The 20,441-nt window shown below is 42.8% G+C and overlaps 1 protein-coding gene across 3 annotated transcripts in view; it reads left to right on the plus strand.

Annotated features, from left to right (window-relative positions):
- The window catches only part of ABTB2 (ankyrin repeat and BTB domain containing 2), a 222,824-nt gene that overhangs the window by 83,496 nt on the left and 118,887 nt on the right, over positions 1-20,441 (plus strand). For all 3 annotated transcript variants that reach the window (XM_053720534.1, XM_053720535.1, XM_053720536.1), the window contains 3 exons: positions 5,269-5,482; positions 7,434-7,586; positions 7,819-7,984. In XM_053720534.1, coding sequence (XP_053576509.1) covers positions 5,269-5,482; positions 7,434-7,586; positions 7,819-7,984 — 533 coding nt within the window. The remainder of the gene's footprint in view (positions 1-5,268; positions 5,483-7,433; positions 7,587-7,818; positions 7,985-20,441) is intronic.

A 20,441-nucleotide genomic window follows, 5' to 3' on the forward strand; every position in this document is an offset into this window, starting at 1 on the left:
GGAATCCTAACTCTACTCCATGAGCAGCCCTTGGATTCACACCAAAAAAGATATTTACGCCATACCTTATGGTAAATCATGGTCTCTATGACCGAATAAAAAAAAACCCACTTGGATAGAATTAAGCGTTCAATCTCCAAGCAGTCAGCTTCAGAGAAATTAGATTTGGGTGAAGGAAGGGCCCTTGAATGAGAAGGTCCTTCCTCAACGAAAGTCTCCAAGGTGGCAGGGATGACATGTCCACCAGATCTGCATACCAAATCCTGCGAGGCCACGCAGGAGCAATGAGGATCACTGATGCCCTCTCCTGTTTGATTCAAGCAATGACTCGAGGAAGAAGCGCAAACGGAGTAAATAGGTATGCAAGATTGAAAGACCAAGGAAACACCAGAGCATCTATCAGTTCTGCCTGGGGATCCCTGGACCTCGACCCATATCTTGGGAGCTTGGCATTCTGGCGAGATGCCATAAGATCCAACTCGACCCCATTTGAGAATCAGGTTGGAGAACACTTCCGGATGGAGTTCCCACTCTCCCGGATGAAAAGTCTGTCTGCTCAGAAAGTCCGCCTCCCAGTTGTCCACCCCTGGGTTATGGATCGCTGACAGATGGCAAGAATCGGCCTCCACCCACTGGATTATCTTGACTACCTCGGTCATCGCTAGGGAATTCCTCGTTCCTCCTTGATGATTGATGTAAGCCACTGTCGTTATCTTGTCCGTCTGAAATCTGATGAACTGGGCCGAAGCCAACTGAGGCCAGGCCAGAAGAGCATTGAAGATCGCTCTCAGTTCCAGGATTTTATAGGAAGAACAGATTCCGCCGGAGTCCACACTCCCTGAGCTTTTAGAGGACCCCAGACAGCTCCCCACCCTATAAGGCTGGCATCTGTTGTCACAATCAGCCAGGATGGTCTGTGAAAGCATGTTCCCTGGGATAGATAGATGATCCAGAGACAACCACCATTGAAGAGAATCCCTTGTCTCCTGCTCCAGGGTTATCCGAGGAGACAAGTCTGCATAATCTCCATTCCACAGCCTGAGTATGTTTAACTGCAGAGGTCTTAAGTGAAACCGAGCAAATGGGATGATGTCCATTGCCACCACCATCAGTCCGATTACTTCCATACACTGGGCCACTGACGGCCGAGGATTGGACTAAAGGGCTCGACAGGTATCTAGAATCTTTGATTTCCTGACCTCTGTCAGAAAAATCCTCATGGATATAGAATCGATTACGGTTCCCAAGAAAGTAACCCTTGCTTTCGGGATTAAGGAACTCTTTTCGAGATTTACCTTCCACCCGTGAGTCCTCAGGAAGGACAGTACAATGTCGGTATGGGACCTTGCTTGTTGACAAGATGGCGCCTGGATTAGAATATCGTCCAGATAAGGCGCCACCGCAATGCCCCCTGGTCTTAGAACCACCAGCAAAGACCCCAAAACCTTTGTGAAAATTCTGGGTGCCATGGCCAGTCTGAAAGAAAGAGCTACAAACTGAAAGTGTTTGTCCAGAAAAGCAAACCTTAGGAACTTGTGATGATCTCTCTGAATAGTAACATGAAGGTATGCATCCTTCAAGTCCACTGTCGTCATAAATTGACCCTCCTGGATCAATGGCAGAATGGTATGAATAGTTTCCATCTTGAATGATGGAACTCTGAGAAACTTGTTTAGACTCTTGAGATCTATAATAGGTCTGAAAGTTCCCTCTTTTTTGGGAACTACAAACAGATTTGAATAAAACCCCTGCCCTTGTTCCTGTGCTGGAACAGGAACCATTACTCCCAGGGAGGAGAGGTCTCTTACACGATGTAAGAATGCCTCTTTTTTTTTATCTGGTTTACAGATAATCTTGAAAGAAGAAATCTTCCTCTGGGAGGAAAATTCTTGAATTCCAGTTTGTATCCCTGAGACACTATTTCTACCGCCCAGGGATCCTGAACGTCCCGAACCCAAGCCTGAATGAAAAAAGAGAGCCTGCCCCCTACCAAATACGGTCCCGGATTGGGGCATGCCCTTCATGCTGTTTTGGAATCAACAGCCGGCTTCTTGAATTGTTTACCCTTGTTCCAAGACTGGTTTGGTCTCCAGGTAGACTTAGATTGCAAATAGTTCCCTTCCTGTTTAGAGGAGAAAGAGAAAGAATTCCCCTTGAAATTCCCAAAGGAACGAAAATTACTTTGTCGTCCTTTTTGTTTACTTCTCTTATCCTGAGGAAGGAGATGACCCTTGCCTCCTGTGATATCAGAAATAATTTACTTCAGGCCCGGTCCAAACAAGGTCTTCCCCTTGTAAGGAATAGCCAGAAGCTTACACTTGGAAGATACGTCCGCAGACCAGGGCTTTAACCATAAAGCTCTGCGGGCTAGGATAGAAAACCCCAAACTCTTAGCTGCTTGTTTAGTAATTTGCAGAGAAGCATCTGTAATAAAGGCATTAGCCAACTTTAGAGCTTTAATCCTATCTTGGATCTCCTCTAAAGTGGTTTCAGTTCTGAGAGACTCACACAGAGAATCAAACCAATAAGCTGCTGCACTAGTGACCGTAGCAATGCACGCAGCCGGCTGCAATAGCAGACCCTGGTGAACATAAATCTTTTTAAGTAGACTCTCCAACTTTTTGTCCATGTGATCTTTAAAAGCACAACTATCCTCAATGGGAATAGTGGTTCGCTTGGCTAGGGTGGAAATAACTCCTTCTACCTTAGGAACCGTCTGCCAAGTTTATCTGATAGCGTCCACTATAGGAAACATCTTCTTAAAAATAGGGGATGGGGAAAAAGGAATACCTGGTCTCTCCCATTCATTGGAAATAATCTCCGAAGTTCGTTTTGGTACTGGAAAAACGTCTGAATAAGAAGGAACTTTAAAATATCTGTCCAATTAACTCGACTTCGCAGGAGCGATGGCTACTATAGAATCACAGTTGTCTAAAGTCACCAACACCTCCCTGAGTAACAGGCGGAGGTGTTCTAGTTTAATCCTGAAAGATACAACCTCCGAATCAGTCAAAGGTAATGCATTTTCTGAATCTGAAATTTCTCCTTCTGAAAGAACCTCCATACCCTCCAACTCAGTTCCCTGAGAGGGTACATCCGAGATTGCCACTATTGCATCAGAAACTTCACTGACAATATTGTTGTCCTTCCTCTTACGCTTGCCTTACAACATAGGAAAAGCAGACAACGCATCAGAAATTGTAGAAGACATAACCGCAGCTATGTTTAAGGTAACTCCAGCAGACACTGGTACAGGGCACTGCTTGAGCGGGCGTTAAATCTGGGGACGCTTGGGGAGAAAGCTGCGGCATACTCTGAATCTCCTCACTAGATTCCTGAGAAGCATCCACCATTGAAAAATTTTGTTCATGAAAAATCTTTTCCTTATAACTCAAAGCCCTCTCAATACATGAAGGACAAAAAGTGATTGGTGGTTCCACTTTAGCATCCAAACACATGGAGCAAGAAACATTTTGCACGGCTCCTATGTCCATACTAAAGTACAAAAAAAAAAAAAAAATATAAAATAAATAAATAAATAAAAAAAAATGTTACTGTCTCTTTAAGAGATCAAAAAAGTAACCCCTTTAATATAAGAGAAAAACATATATCTAAGGCTAATCAAATTGTTCAAGGAAAACAAATTTGATGACAGAGAAATAGATGAAAAAACAAACGATACTGTGCCTTTAAATTTTAAAACTGCAACTTTGTTACTGCTTTTTCTATACTACAGAAATAACGTACCCCAGCAGTTAAATAAAATTAACTTTAGACACCTATACACCTCAGCAACTCTGCTGAGGGGCCTACCTGCCAACAGAATCACTCCCTGACCGGAACTCTTGTAGTTTCATCATCCGGTCACTGCAGGGAAAACGATCCATCCACTTCAGAAACACAAAAGCGCTACAACCGCTTGTCTGAAACTACAGAAAGACATGCGGTAGTAGAGCCACATATGCATCCACTCCTGTCTGCTTAGGACTGCGCAATATCCAAGAGGAAGCGTGCAAAACTAAGCCCCGCCCATCATGGGCTTAACATTCCCAAACACGTCTCTACAACGTAGTAATAGAAAACTAAGGGATAGAAACCACCATTATATCGCTTATAGTCTGCTAATGCTTATAATTAGGAACCTAGCAAGTGACCAAGCTTTCTCCCTTTAGCCCCAGTGCCTGTACTTATGGCTGTCCCAATAAAAGCCCTCTATGTAAGAGAGATTAATGTCCCAACATAAGAGCCTCTGAATGAGTCTTATGTAAGCCACTCACAGCTTTCAAATAAAGATTAAGTGCCCACTTTACTCTGAGTTCTTTTTATTTCCAGAATGAATAAGGTTAGCACTTACCTTAAATGCTGTCCGACAGCAGGACAGTCCAGCAGGTGTAAGAGGTCCTCTCCCTCCCATAGCCCTGTGGAAAAAGATAAGCCTGAGTATAAATGGGATTATGCTATCTGGATTAGGGCAGCAAAAAGGTATAGGAGGCGCAGTGAGAATTATGTCCCACCAGTTCCTATTGCTCTAAAGCCACCAAAAGCTCTACTGTAGAGACTGATATGGACTACGGCTACACCCTAGAACAAAGCAGCACACTCTGGCACTACTTTAAAAATAATAAACTCTTGATTGAAGAATCTATACTAACACCTCACTTTACCTCTTCCTATCACTAACGTAGGCAAAGAGAATGACTGGGGTTGGAGGGAAGGGAGGAGATATGTATAGCAGCTCTGCTGTGGTGCTCTTTGCCTCCTCCTGCTGACCAGGAGGTGAAGTCCCACAAGTAAGGATGATGATCCGTGGACTCATCGTGTCTTTAAAAAGAAATATAAATATATATTCCTATATATTCTTTTCATCTTTCTGTGCAGCATGATTACCTAAAATGCCCGTTGTTTAACTGACCTTACAATGAGCAGGCTGGTGCCCTGAACTGGGTACCATAGACTTCCTCACTTCAGTTAAAATGCACTGAGTTGGGCATCTCAGGGTTCATTGATCAGGTGGTTTAGCGTTATTCTTTTAAGGGATATAGGCTGATTTAGGGTTCTGACACCCAAGTGGCCCACGTTATAGAGCAAATCTAGTTTCAGGACAACCTTATTCTGACCTGGCAGGAGCATGGTTATTGTGTTATCACCAGGGCAAGGACAACCTTCTCTTTGTACCTCAAGAGTCCAGTGTCAGAGTTATCCAAGTGACTATAGTCAGCAACTGACTAGGATAAGTGACATGATCTGGGTTCCCCCTCTTATCCGCAGGCGACCTAGTATCACGTGCCATGCACCACATGCAGTGTCTGAGTGCTCAGCGCCCTGGCATGAGCCCATCACGTAACCCCCATCAGGCTCACCCTCATATAACCTGGTCACAAGACTCCCTGCACACGCTCTACTACTTCCTCCGATGTCCACAGATGGAATCCATGGAGAACCCAAATCTTGACCCTCCAAAGATGGCACTGCACAACGAGAGGTGAGAGGTAACTGACATTACACAATGTCCCACACATATCCAATAGGGACATAACAGCTCATCACACACATATGGTGACATCGCTACACAACGTACTGCACATCACACACCTAACGTACCTCCCATTACACATGAAGACATCGCTACACAAGATATTGAACACCAGACACATGATTACTACACAACGTAGCACCCACCACACATGGTGATGATATATAGATGGTGACATCACTACACAACGTATCACCCATCACACATACACAGTGACATCACTACACAGCTTACTGCCAATCACACACACAGTGACATCACAAACACCTCCCATTATACATGGTGACATCGCTACACAACGTACTGCACACCACACACACACACAGTGACATGCCTACTTGACGTACTGCAGATCTTCACTACACAACGTACCACTCATACATGGTGACATCACTATACAATGTACCACTCATCACACAGTGATATCAGTACACAACACAACACATACCACACACAGTGACATCACACACACTGTGTCATCACTACACAAGGTACCACCCATTACACACACTGTGATATCACAACACAATGTACCGCCCATCACACATACACGGTGACATTGCACCACAATGTACCGCCCATCACACATACACGGTGACATTGCTACACAATGTACCGACCATCACACATACACGGTGACATAGCTACACAATGTACCAGCCATCACACATACACAGTGTCATCACTACACAACATACCGCCCATCACACATACATGGTGAAATCGCTACACAACATACCACCCATCACACACACACACGGTGACATCACTACACAACATACTGCCATCACAGACACACTGTGACATCACTACACAATGTACTGCCCATCATAGACACAAACTGTGACATCACTACACAAAGTCCTGCCCATCTCACATACACACACACTGTGACATTACTACACAATGTACCACCCATCACACACACACACAGTGATCAGTACACAACGTACTGCCCATCAAACACACACAGTCCCATCACTCACACTGTGACATCACTACACAACATACTGCCATCACACACACACTGTGACATCACTACACAACATACTGCCATCACACACACACTGACATCACTACACAATGTACCGCCCATCACAGACACAAACTGTGACATCACTACACAATGTACCGCCCATCACAGACACAAACTGTGACATCACTACACAACGTCCTGCCCATCTCACACACACACACTGTGACATTACTACACAATGTAACACCCATCACAGACACACACTGTGACATCACTACACAACGTCCTGCCCATCTCACACACACACTGTGACATCACTACACAACATACCACCCATCACACACATTGTCATCACTACACAACGTGCTGCCCATCACACACACACACTGTGACATTACTACACAATGTACCACCCATCACAAACACACACTATGACATAACTACACAACGTACCACCCATCACACACACTGACATCACAACAACATACTGAACATCTCAAGAAAAAGTAAAAAGATGACAGAATTGTTTACAGTTGTTTAAATTGATATTAAAACTAACAGTGAGTGCATGAGTGTGCATAACTTATCCTTAGTGATCAACTGCTCTGTGCCTGTAAAAAAACATATACAGACAGATAAGCACTGGGACATCTGTTATTTTAAAAAATATATTTAAAAATGGAATACATTTTAAAGGTTCAAAGTACGTTGTTTAATATGTATAAAATAATTAAAAAAAAAAAAAAATTTGAGTTTGTCTCTGAGAGATGGCCTTGAGCAGACCCTAGCAGTGATCAGACCCTTACACTGAGCAGACCCTAGAAGTGCAATAAATAAGTGCAGTGCACCTGTCCCGCTTTATTTGTGATAACATTTCCTCAGTGTCAGATATCAGTAGTTACAGCGGTTTCTCCTCTCACCCAGGCCGTTCATCCTGCTGCCCCCCCTAATGGAGTGGATACGTGTAGCGGTCACATACGCCGAACACCGGCGCAGTCTGACAGTAGACAGAGACGACCTCAGGCAGACAGCCAAACTGCTCCTTCCAGGTCTGGACACTGAGCCCCGGCAGCTGAGGTGAGCAAACTGCCAGTCAGTAGTCTATGTGGCATATCTGGTTTATTTATCTCTTTGGTCCTCAACCCTCACTTTATCCCACTCTGCTCATCCTCTGCTTATTACCGACTCCACAATGACCCTCCTGCTCTGACCATCTATAACCTACCAGCCTTTCACAATCACTTACCCTGTGTTCCTTCTAATTTGCCCCTTCTGTCATTTCCTTGTTCACCATATTACCCCACCCCAGGCCAGAGTGTTGCTTCAGCTCGTTCAGACACCTGGATGCAGGGGCAGCTGCTCTGAAGTTTCAGCAAGATTTGGGATTCCGAATGTTGAACTGTGGCCGTACGGACCTCATCCCACAGGCTGTGCACACCCTGGGTCCTGATGGAGTTAACACCATAGATGAGCAGGTGAGGGGTAAAATAGGAAAAGGGGTGACAGGGAGTTAATCTGCACCTCATACCTATAAATGATAATCTGTTACTCTGGTACACTAACATTTTATGGTACTTGTATCCCAAAAAGTAAGCAGCACCACCAGAATTTCTTCAACATATTTATTAGTGCAATCTGCACAGTATCAAAGCCAGACCACAAAATAGCAATGTTTCGGACTTAGTCCTTAATCATGCATGGTTACAACTGAAGTTAGTACAGCTTAAATACCCTCATAAACCACACCCACCATATCCCATACCTGCAGCACACCTGAAAAAAGCCATCTAGTGGTCATTAATAATATCACAATCACAGAAAATCATTGTTAGTCTAACAATATGTAGTTAATAATTAATCAACATAGATACCCACTGAAATAATATATATAATGGATATCAGTTTTCTAAAGCATATAACAGTTATGTATTACAAGGCCTCAACAATCAAACAGTGTTAATATGGCATAACCCCTTAAAGGCATAGAGACCAATCTAGCTCCCTGTTCATTCCCCTAGAGTACATGGTATCCAATTTACTGATCCAAAAGACCTCTCTTATTTTTAAACTTTTAGTTATATCCCCACCTCGTCTGAGGTGTCCTGCTTGTTTCAAGACCTGAAACCTCAGCTGAGTCAAATTGTGCCCAGCAGGGGCATCTAATTTTTTTGTTCTTATACTACTTTTATGCTGATTTATCCGTTCACGGACAGAGCGGGTGGTCTCACCTGCATACCCCATCCCACATAGGCATTTAATGTAGTACACCGCAAAGTTAGTGTTACAAGTATAGTGTCTCCTGATGTAAAATTTTTTACCCGTACTTGGATGGCTAAATGAAGGGCTTTTAATCATATTATTGCAGTTGGAACAGCCAAGGCATGGAAAACAGCCAAAATTCTTTTTGCCAATATAACCTTGAACTATGGCCTTCGAAGGGCCAATATCAGCATGTACCAATACATCTTTCAGATTCCTGCCTCTTTTGAAGGCAGGCATAGGTGGCTCTCTAAACTCCATTACATTAGGGTTACAGGTCTGTAGTATATGCCAATGATTGGAAATTATCTTGCGTATCCTATTACTCAATTTTGAATATTGACTGACAAAGATTAATCTGTTAGATTTCTTTTTCTCTTTCACCTCTTTATGTTCCAATAAATTTTGCCTGGGAATTTGTCTCACATTCTTTATTTCTTTTTGTATTAGGGTTGATGGATAACCCCTAACCTTGAACCGGTCACCCATTTCTGCCAGTCTTTGCTCTATAGTGCCTGTCTCAGAGACAATCCTTTTCACCCTTAAGAGTTGGTTCCTAGGGAGAGACCTGATCAAAGAAGAGGGATGCATACTATTATAGTGTAAGAGAGTGTTACAATCTGTTTCTTTCTTATGTAGATCCACTACAAGACCATGGGTACTCTTAAGTACCCTAGTATCAAGGAAATCAACACTCTCCTCACTACATACCAATTTAAATTTAATATGACAGGTTGCAGAATTTAGATCATTAACAAATTTTCCCAGGGTCCCAATGTCGCCCAGCCATTCTCCAAAGATGTCATCAATGTATCGCCACCAGGTGGCGCCATATTGAGGAAATAATGGATGACCATATACAAAATGTGTTCCTCATATACATTCATATATATATATATATATATATATATATATATATATATTTGCGTATGTAGGAGCGACATTGGAACCCATGGCTGTGCCTTGTAACTGCAAGTAATAATTATCTTCAAATAAAAAATAATTACAGCTCAGGACGATACTCAACAATTGTAAAATTAACTCCCTCTGTAGGGTATTATATCTGTCATCCTGGCTCATTATTTCACTTACAGCACCAATGCCAGCTTCATGAGTTATCGATGTGTACAATGAAGCCACATCAAGGCTAAAAAGGATCCCCTTAGTACTTTCAAATGGTAGATCTTGTAATTTCAATAAAAAGTCCCCAGTGTCTTTGATCTAAGAGCTAGAATTTACATATGGTCTCAATGCCCTATCCAAGTATATAGACACCTTAGATAACAAAGAACGCATCCCTGCCACAATAGGGCATCCAGGACGGGCTATGACACTTTTATGGACCTTGGGTAGGGTGTAAAGGACTGGTGTAATGTCCTCTGTATTTAATAAGAATTGTGTAGTATCATTATCAATAATGCCATATTTGGCTGCCGTCTGTACACAATACAGAATTTCTTTCTTTATCCTGAAAAAGGGATTATATGTCAATTTCTGATAAACTTCATTGTCAGATAATTGGGTGAGAATCTCATTAACATAATATTGTTAATCTAAGAGCACTGTGGCTCCGTCCTTATCAGCCCCTTTAATAATTAGTTGTTTATTCTTTCTGAGGTTAGCCAGGGCCCTTCTTTCATTGATGGTTAAAACACCCTTATCGCCATTACTGTGATTCTGTACACAATTATGTTTACACAATTCCATCACATCCCTTTCTACCAATTTGATAAAGGTTTGTACCTCTGCATTTACCTGAATTGGTGTAAAAGTACTCTTTTTAGACAAACCCAATGCTTTCAAATTTATCCCCTGTTCTTGCATGCATATACTCGAGGTATGACACTTGACATTACAATCAGGTATGTTTGCAAAAAAACTTTTTAGTTTCACAGACCAAAAGAAACGATACAGATCTTTATGCATTTCAAATATATCACAGTCCTGCTGAGGGCAAAAAGATAGCCCCTTCTCTGACACGGACAGTTCATCACCAGAGAGTTATACCTGCCTAAGATTCATCAGGGTTTGCTGCCGCTGCGGGTTGTTACCCACTTCTCTCCCATCTGTGGTTGTTTCTTCCTGGAGTCCGTTCCTTTTCCTCCAACGGTGCCGTCTGCCACCTCTGCGGCCACCTGGATTTCCATGTCAGATTCCCCCAACGATAAGCCAGATGAGGATCCTTGTGTGCTTGAGCTTCCGCTCACTCTGTGTGCACGTCTGTGTCTGTAACCGGAAGTACCTCCGGAAGTGCCACCGGAACGTCCCGTGGAGTCTCCAGACCAAAGGTATACCGTTCCAGACACATAGTACTCCTCATCACGGGCAAATTTCTTCTTCTTTCGTTCCTGGATAATTCTTCTCAATTCACCCAATTGTCTTTCCAGGGTAGAGGTAAGTTTATCAAGATCTTCTGCCGACAGGTTGTCAGACAACTCCTTTTTCATTGCCTCAATCTGATGACTCTGATTTTCAATTTCCCTCTGGAGGTATTCAACAGTTAAGACCATAAGGTCGAACAAACAATTCAACAGCCTCTCAAATTTCTGGCAATATTCTGCATTCTCTTTCATAAGAGTAGGGCGAGTGTTCATACAGAGTCCTCTAGGGATATGTTTAACCCTATGGTATTCAGGAAGGGTTACAGCGGGAAGTTCAAATGCAGCATGTTTGTTTTGCAAATATTCCAACCTTTTGCTGATTGTGCAGGTGTGGATTTTAAAAACTCTCTAGAGCCCCAGATCAACGTAGTAATCCGTGCAGCCTCCATATCAGTATACCCAAAAGTCTTTGGCTCTTTATTTTCTGTATTCTGTTCCATAGTCACCCAGTGCAAGGAATCGTGCAAAGTAATGTATAAAGTCCAAAAGGTTTTCCAGCACCTGGGAACAGGGAGGTGTTCAAGCTTACAGGGTACTGCACAATACCCAAAAACGAATATGTATCCCAAAAAGTAAGCAGCACCACCAGAATTTCTTCAACAGATTTATTAGTGCAATCTGCACAGTATCAAAGCCAGACCACAAAATAGCAACGTTTCGGACTTAGTCCTTAATCATGCATAGTTACAACTGAAGTTAATACAGCTTAAATACCCTTATAAACCACACCCACCATATCCCATACCTGCAGCACACCTGAAAAAAGCCATCTAGTGGTCATTAAAAATATCACAATCACAGAATATCATTGTCAGTCTAACAATATATATTTAATAATTAATCAACATAGATACTCACTGAAATAATATATATAATGGATATCAGTTTTCTAAAGCATATAACAGTTATGTATTACAAGGCCCCAACAATCAAACAATGTTAATATGGCGTAACCCCTTAAAGGCATAGAGACCAATCTAGCTCCCTGTTCATTTCCCTGGGGTACATGGTATCCAATTTAGAAAACTGATATCCATTATATATATTATTTCAGTGGGTATCTATGTTGATTAATTAATAACTATATATGATATTCTGTGATTGTGATATTTTTAATGACCACTAGATGGCTTTTTTTTCAGGTATGCTGCAGGTATGGGATATGGTGGGTGTGGTTTATAAGGGTATTTAAGCTGTATTAACTTCAGTTGTAACCATGCATGATTAAGGACTAAGTCCGAAATGTTGCTATTTTGTGGTCTGGCTTTGTTACTGTGTAGATTGCACTAATAAATATGTTGAAGAAATTCTGGTGGTGCTGCTTACTTTTTGGGATACATATTCGTTTTTGGGTATTGTGCAATACCCTGTAAGCTTACACACCTCCCTGTTCCCAGGTGCTGGAAAACCTTTTGGACTTTCTACATTACTTTGCACGATTCCTTGCACTGGATGACTATGGAACAGAATACAGAAAATAAAGAGTCAAAGACTTTTGGGTATACTCATATGGAGGCTGCACGGATTACTACGTTGATCAGGGGCTCTAGAGAGTTTTTAAAATCCAAACCTGCACAATCAGCAAAAGGTTGGAATATTTGCAAAAGAAACATGTTGCATTTGAACTTCACTCTGTAACCCTTGCTGAATACCATAGGGTTAAACGTATCCCTAGAGGACTTCGTATGAACGCCTGCCCTACTCTTATGAAAGAGAATAGAGAATATTGCCAGAAATTTGAGAGGTTGTTGATTAAGTGTTCGTTCGACCTTATGGTCTTAACTGAATACCTCCAGAGGGAAATTGAAAATCAGAGTCATCAGATTGAGACTATAAAAAAGGAGTTGTCTGGCAACCTGTCGGCAGAAGATCTTGATAAACTTACCTCTACCCTGGAAACACAATTGGGTGAATTGAGGATTATCCAGGAACGAAAGAAGAAGAAATTTGCCCGTGATGAGGAGGACTGTGTGTCTGGAACGGTATACCATTGTTCTGGAGACTCCATGGGACGTTCCGGTGGCACTTCCGGAGGTACTTCCGGTTACAGGCGCAGATGTGCGCGCAGAGTGAGCAAACGCTCAAGCACACAAGGATCTTCATCTGGCTCAGCGTCGGGGGAATCCGACATGGAAATCCAGGTGGCTGCAAAGGTGGCAGACGGCACCGTTGGAGGAAAAGGAACGGACTCCAGGAAGAAACAACCACAGATGGGAGAGAAGTGGGTAACAACCCGCAGCAAACCCTGATGAATCTTAGTCAGGTACAACTCTCTGGTGTCCGTGTTGGAGAAGGGGCTATCTTTTTGCCCTCAGCAGGACTGTGATATATTTGAAATGCATAAAGATCTGTATCGTTTCTTTTGGTCTGTGAAACTAAAAAGTTTTTTTGCAAACATACCTGATTGTAATGTCAAGTGTCATACCTCGAGTATATACATGAAAGAACAGGGGATAAAATTGAAAGCATTGGGTTTGTCTAAAAAGAGTACTTTTACACCAATTCAGGTAAATGCAGGGGTACAAACCTTTATCAAATTGGTAGAAAGGGATGTGATGGAATTGTGTAAACATAATTGTATACAGAATCACAGTAATGGCGATAAGGGTGTTTTAACCATCAATGAAAGAAGGGCCCTGGCTAACCTCAGAAACAATAAACAACTAATTATTAAAGGGGCTGATAAGGGTGGAGCCACAGTGCTCTTAGATAAACAATATTATGTTAATGAGATTCTCACCCAATTATCTGACAATTAAGTTTGTCAGAAATTGACATATAATCCTTTTTTGAGGATAAAGAAAGAAATTCTGTATTGTGTACAGACGGCAGCCAAATATGGCATTATTGATAATACTACACAATTCTTATTAAATACAGAGGACATTACACCAGTCCTTTACACCCTCCCCAAGGTCCATAAAAGTGTCATAGCCCCTCCTGGACGCCCTATTGTGGCAGGAATGGGTTCTTTGTTATCTAAGGTGTCTATATACTTGGATAGGGCATTGAGACCATATGTAAATTCTAGCTCTTATATCAAATACATTGAGGACTTTTTATTGAAATTACAAGATCTACCATTTGAAAGTACTAAAGGGATCCTTTTTAGCCTTGATGTGGCTTCATTGTACACATCGATAACTGGCATTGGTGCTGTAAGTAAAATAATGAGCCAGGATGACAGATATAATACCCTACAGAGGGAGTTTATTTTACAATTATTGAGTATCATCCTGAGCTGTAATTATTTTTTATTTGAAGATAATTTTTACTTGCAGTTACAAGGCACAGCCATGGGTTCCAATGTCGCCCCTACATACGCCAATATATATATGAATGTATATGAGAAACATTTTGTATATGGTCATCCATTATTTCTTCAATATGGCGCCACCTGGTGGCGATACATTGATGACATCTTTGGTGTATGGCTGGGCGACATTGGGACCCTGGAAAAATTTGTTAATGATATAAATTCTGCAACCTGTCATATTAAATTTAAATTGGTATGTAGTGAGGAGAGTGTTGTTTTCCTTGATACTAGGGTACTTAAGAGTACCCATGGTCTTGTAGTGGATCTACATAAGAAAGAAACAGATTGCAACACTCTCTTACACTATAATAGTATGCATCACCTTCTTTGATCAGGTCTCTCCCTAGGAGCCAACTCTTAAGGGTGAAAAGGATTGTCTCTGAGACAGGCCCTATAGAGCAAAGACTGGCAGAAATGGGTGACCGGTTCAAGGTTATCTATCAACCCTAATACAAAAAGAAATAGAGAATGTGAGACAAATTCCCAGGCAAAATTTATTGGAACATAAAGGGGTGAAAGAGAAAAAGAAATCTAACAGATTAATCTTTGTCAGTCAATATTCAAAATTGAGTAATAGTATACGCAAGATAATTTCCAATCATTGGCATATACTACAGACCTGTAACACTGAGGTGTTACAAACTGCTATTTGTAACTGGCCCTTTAATTGGAAAATTGCCCTGCTTCCCTGGATTTTGGAGAAGCCTATTTGCCAGCCTCCTTCCTCATGACTATGGCCCCTGGAAGATTGTGCCCCTGAAAACATATTAACTTTTATTGGGTGTGTATGGCCCTTTAAGAACCGTCTGGGGACATATTGTGACTTTGGTGAACAATGCCCCTTTAAGACTATGTCCCCAGACCTGTAAAATAACTTGTCCCTGGCTTCTCCCACTTGGTTCAGTAAATAGGGCTTACTGAACCCAGTACCACACAGGCAGAGTGTTCAACAGAAAGGGAGCACTATTACAAAAGCATTAGTTTTCATTGTGTGCCATTAAGAGTTAATTTTGTTCAATTCTAAATACAAGTTTGCTGGGATCAGCTCTAATTAAGTTTAGGGATAAACCTTCCCATTGTCTAATCAGACTGCTAGTAGTGATAAGGTGGACTGCATTGTTTTCTTGTGTGTAATGTTATCTGCTGTTGTGGCCTGTCAAAGGGCGTTGTCTCTATCTAAATGTATCAAATGTGTGATTGGGGATTTTATGCCTCTTCCTGAGAGTGTCTTTTTTGCATGTAACCTCAATAAAAAGCAGGCTGTGTGTTCCAGCTCATCAGACCTATTCTGACCCTCTAACTTGCAGCTTTGATTCATGTTTGCAGGGGACAGCTATAATCACTACAGGGATTGCTATGCTCTTCATACTCCCTTAGCTACTGAGCTCCTGTAAGAGCTCTTGTTCCTGATCCTGCTTCGCTCTAAAGAAGGAAGAGGTTCACCTACTGGAGCCTGGTCGTAGGTCCAGGGCGCAGAGCAGAAGGCGAGATACCAGCCCAGCAGCGGTGGTTCGTAGAGTCTGCATTACGTATGGTGGCTACGCAGTAGTTATAGTGTCTACGGTGCTGATGATCCTTTGGGGAGCGCTAGGAGCATCCTTTTCTACGGTCAAAGTTCCAGCCAGCCTGGAGGCAACCGTAACATTTGGCGGCAGCGGTGGGATAGCGTCCTAGCGCAAGGAGCAGCACCCCAACAGCACTGGTATCGTAGGAGAGTTATTGAGGGCAACGCTAGCCACTGCGCAGCGTCCCTACCTACAGCAGCATGGAGCTGACAAGACACTGGTCAGAACCCTGTGAAGAGCACCTCAACCGGATCTGTCGCTATGAGGGCGCTGATTTCGTTCCAGAGGTAAAGAGGCGGCTAGTCCGATATGGTCCAGACCCTGCGCAGGAGGTAGTCAGTCGCATCATCCGGGAATTGGATACGGAGAACGAAGCGGCACAAGCCTTTGAGCGCCAACTGTGGAGTTTGAGGGTATGGACACCTGGTCTCCAGCGAGAAAGTGAGTTACAGGGAGAGGAGAGCAGCGACCTCCCTCCCCAGCAGCAGTATACCTTGCAGAGGGAAGAGACAACCGGTCTCCTTCCCCAACCCCAACCAGAGATACCAGAGGTAGCAGGCCTCATAGACTGGTCCTGGGAGGACCCCCAGCAGGCAGGTGGAGATGGGACCGCAGTCTCTCTACCGGCCCTACAGGGATGCTGGGCAGGCGGCCCAGATCCCCAGCGACAGACCCAGCTACAGGGAGGGGAGAGCATCGACCTCCCTCCCCAGCCGGAGTGTACCTTCCAGGGAGAGGAGACAGCCGGTCTCTCTCCCCAGTCGCAGCATGTCCCACAGGGAGCGGAGAGCATCGACCTCCCTTCCCAACGGCCACCGGAGTATCAGGAGGAGGAGGTAAGCCAATCTCCCCCTCCTCAGCTAACTCCTAACTTGGGCCCAGGGTTAACAGTGGAGATGTTAACCCCCACTGACCCCCACGTTCCCTTTGCCACCGGGCAGGACTATGCCCCAATTCCCCCAGCAGAAGAGCTGGCACCAGGACAGAGCGCTGCTGGCCTCTGCCCTACAGACCCCCTTGTTACAGGACTGGCCTGCAAACCCCTCACCCCAGCAGAAGCGCTGGCACCAGGGCAGAGTGCCGCTGGCCTCTGCCCCCAAGTACCGCCAGCTATTTGCCCAGCTGCGCCAGGAAGGCCGAGGATGCTACACTTTCATCCTACAACCTGGAACCTACAGGCCAGTACTACTTATTGTGGGGGGGCTACTTTGCTGCTAATGTTTATTTGTGGGTGGGTTGCGAGACTAACTTAGGCACTGACCGACAGAAGGTCAAATGCCTGGTTAGTCTCCCTCCAAAAGGGGAGATATGTTACAAACTGCTATTTGTAACTGGCCCTTTAAATGGAAAATTGCCCTGCTTCCCTGGATTTTGGAGAAGCCTATTTGCCAGCCTCCTTCCTCATGACTATGGCCCCTGGAAGATTGTGCCCCTGAAAACATATTAACTTTTATTGGGTGTGTATGGCCCTTTAAGAACCGTCTGGGGACATATTGTGACTTTGGTGAACAATGCCCCTTTAAGACTATGTCCCCAGACCTGTAAAATAACTTGTCCCTGGCTTCTCCCGCTTGGTTCAGTAAATAGGGATTACTGAACCCAGTACCACACAGGCAGAGTGTTCCACAGAAAGGGAGCACTATTACAAAAGCATTAGTTTTCATTGTGTGCCATTAAGAGTTAATTTTGTTCAATTCTAAATACAAGTTTGCTGGGATCAGCTCTAATTAAGTTTAGGGATAAACCTTCCCATTGTCTAATCAGACTGCTAGTAGTGATAAGGTGGACTGCATTGTTTTCTTGTGTGTAATGTTATCTGCTGTTGTGGCCTGTTAAAGGGCGTTGTCTCTATCTAAATGTATCAAATGTGTGATTGGGGATTTTATGCCTCCCCCTGAGAGTGTCTTTTTTGCATGTAACCTCAATAAAAAGCAGGCTGTGTGTTCCAGCTCATCAGACCTATTCTGACCCTCTAACTTGCAGCTTTGACTCAAGTTTGTAGGGTACAGCTATAATCACTACAGGGATTGCTATGCTCTTCATACTCCCTTAGCTACTGAGCTCCTGTAAGAGCTCTTGTTCCTGATCCTGCTTCGCTCTAAAGAAGGAAGAGGTTCACCTACTGGAGCCTGGTCTTAGGTCCAGGGCGCAGAGCAGATGGCGAGATACCAGCCCAGCAGCGGTGGTTCGTAGAGTCTGCATTACGTATGGTGGCTACGCAGTAGTTATAGTGTCTACGGTGCTGATGATCCTTGGGTGAGCGCTAGGAGCATCCTTTTCTACGGTCCAACTTCCAGCCAGCCTGGAGGCAACCGTAACATGAGGTAATGGAGTTTAGAGAGCCACCTATGCCTGCCTTCAAAACAGGCCGGAATCTGAAAGATTTATTGGTACATGCTGATATTGGCCCTTTGAAGGCCATAGTCCAAGGTTATATTGACAAAAAGAATTTTGGCTGTTTTCCATGCCTTGGCTGTTGCAACTGCAATAATATGAATTAAGGCCCTTCATTTAGCCATCCAAGTATGGGTAAAAAATTTGACATCAGGGGACACTATACTTGTAACACTGAACTTTGCGGTGTACTACATTAAATGTCCATGTGGGATAGGGTATGTAGGGGAGACCACCCGCTCTGTCCGTGAACGGATCAATCAGCATAAAAGTAGTATAAGAACAAAAAAATTAGATGCCCCTGTGGCCAATCACTTTTTGTTTGCTGGGCACCATTTGTCTCAGCTGAGGTTTCAGGTCTTGGAACAAGTAGGACACCTCAAATGAGGTGGGGATAAAAATAAAAGGTTAAAAATAAGAGAGGCCTTTTGGATCAGTAAATTGGATACCATGTACCCTAGGGGAATGAACAGGGAGCTAGATTGGTCTCTATGCCTTTAAGGGGTTACACCATATTAACACTGTTTGATTGTTGGGGCCTTGTTATACATAACTGTTATGTGCTTTAGAAAACTGATATCCATTATATATATATTATTTCAGTGGGTATCTATGTTGATTAATTATTAACTATATATTATTAGACTGACAATGATATTCTGTGATTGTGATATTTTTAATGACCACTAGATGGCTTTTTTTTGCAGGTGTGCTGCAGGTATGGGATATGGTGGGTGTGGTTTATAAGAGTATTTAAGCTGTATTCACTTCAGTTGTAACCATGCATAATTAAGGACTAAGTCTGAAATGTTGCTATTTTGTGGTCTGGCTATGATACTGTGCAGATTGCACTAATAAATCTGTTGAAGAAATTCTGGTGGTGCTGCTTACTTTTTGGGATACATATTCATTTTTGGGTATTGTGCAGTACCCTGTAAGCTTGCACACCTCCCTGTTCCCAGGTGCTGAAAAACCTTTTGGACTTTCTACTTTTTAAAGGTACTGATGGTATAGTCATGGTCATATGAGATGGGTTAGTCTTACTTTTGTACGGTACTGATGGTATTGTCATGGTCATATGAGATGGGTTAGTCTTACTATTGTAGTGTACTGATAGTATTGTCATGGTCATATGAGATGGGCTAGTCTTACTTTTAGTGTACTGATGTTATTGCCCTGTTCATATAAGATGGGTTAGTCTTAAATTTAGTGTAATGATGGTATTGTCATAGTCATATGAGACAGGTTAGTCTTACTTTTGCAGGGTACTGATGGTATTGTAATGGTCATATGAGATGGGTTAGTCTTACTTTTGTAGGATACTGATGGTATTGTCATGGTCATATCAGATGGGTTAGTCTTACTTTTGTAGTGTACTGATGGTATTGTCATGATCATATGAGATGGGTTAGTCTTACTTTTGTAGGGTACTGATGGTATTGTCATGGTTGTATGAGATGGGTTAGTCTTACTTTTAAAGGGTACTGATGGTATTGTCATGGTCATATGAGATGGGTTAGTCTTACGTTTGAAGGGTACTGATGGTGTTGTCATGGTCATGTGAGATGGGTTAGTCTTACTTTTAGTGTACTGATGTTATTGTCCATTTCATATGAGATGGGTTAGTCTTAAATTTAATGTACAGATGGTATTTTCATGGTTATATGAGACGGGTATTGATGGTATTGCAATGGTCATATAAGATGGGTTAGTCTTACATATGTAGGGTACTTATGGTATTGTCATGGTCATATGAGATGGGTTAGTTCTACTTTTGTAGTGTACTGATGGTATTGTCATGATCATATGAGATGGGTTAGTCTTACTTTTGTAGGGTACAGATGGTATTGTCATGGTCATATGAGATGGATTAGTCTTACTTTTGTAGCATACTGATGGTTTTGTCATTGTCATATGAGATGGATTAGTCTTACTTTTGTAGTGTACTGATGGTATTGTCATGGTCATATGAGATCGGTTAGTCTTACTTTTGTAGGATACTGAAGTTATTGTCCTT

Source organism: Bombina bombina, chromosome 7, assembly GCF_027579735.1.
Source record: "Bombina bombina isolate aBomBom1 chromosome 7, aBomBom1.pri, whole genome shotgun sequence".
Taxonomy (NCBI): domain Eukaryota; kingdom Metazoa; phylum Chordata; class Amphibia; order Anura; family Bombinatoridae; genus Bombina; species Bombina bombina.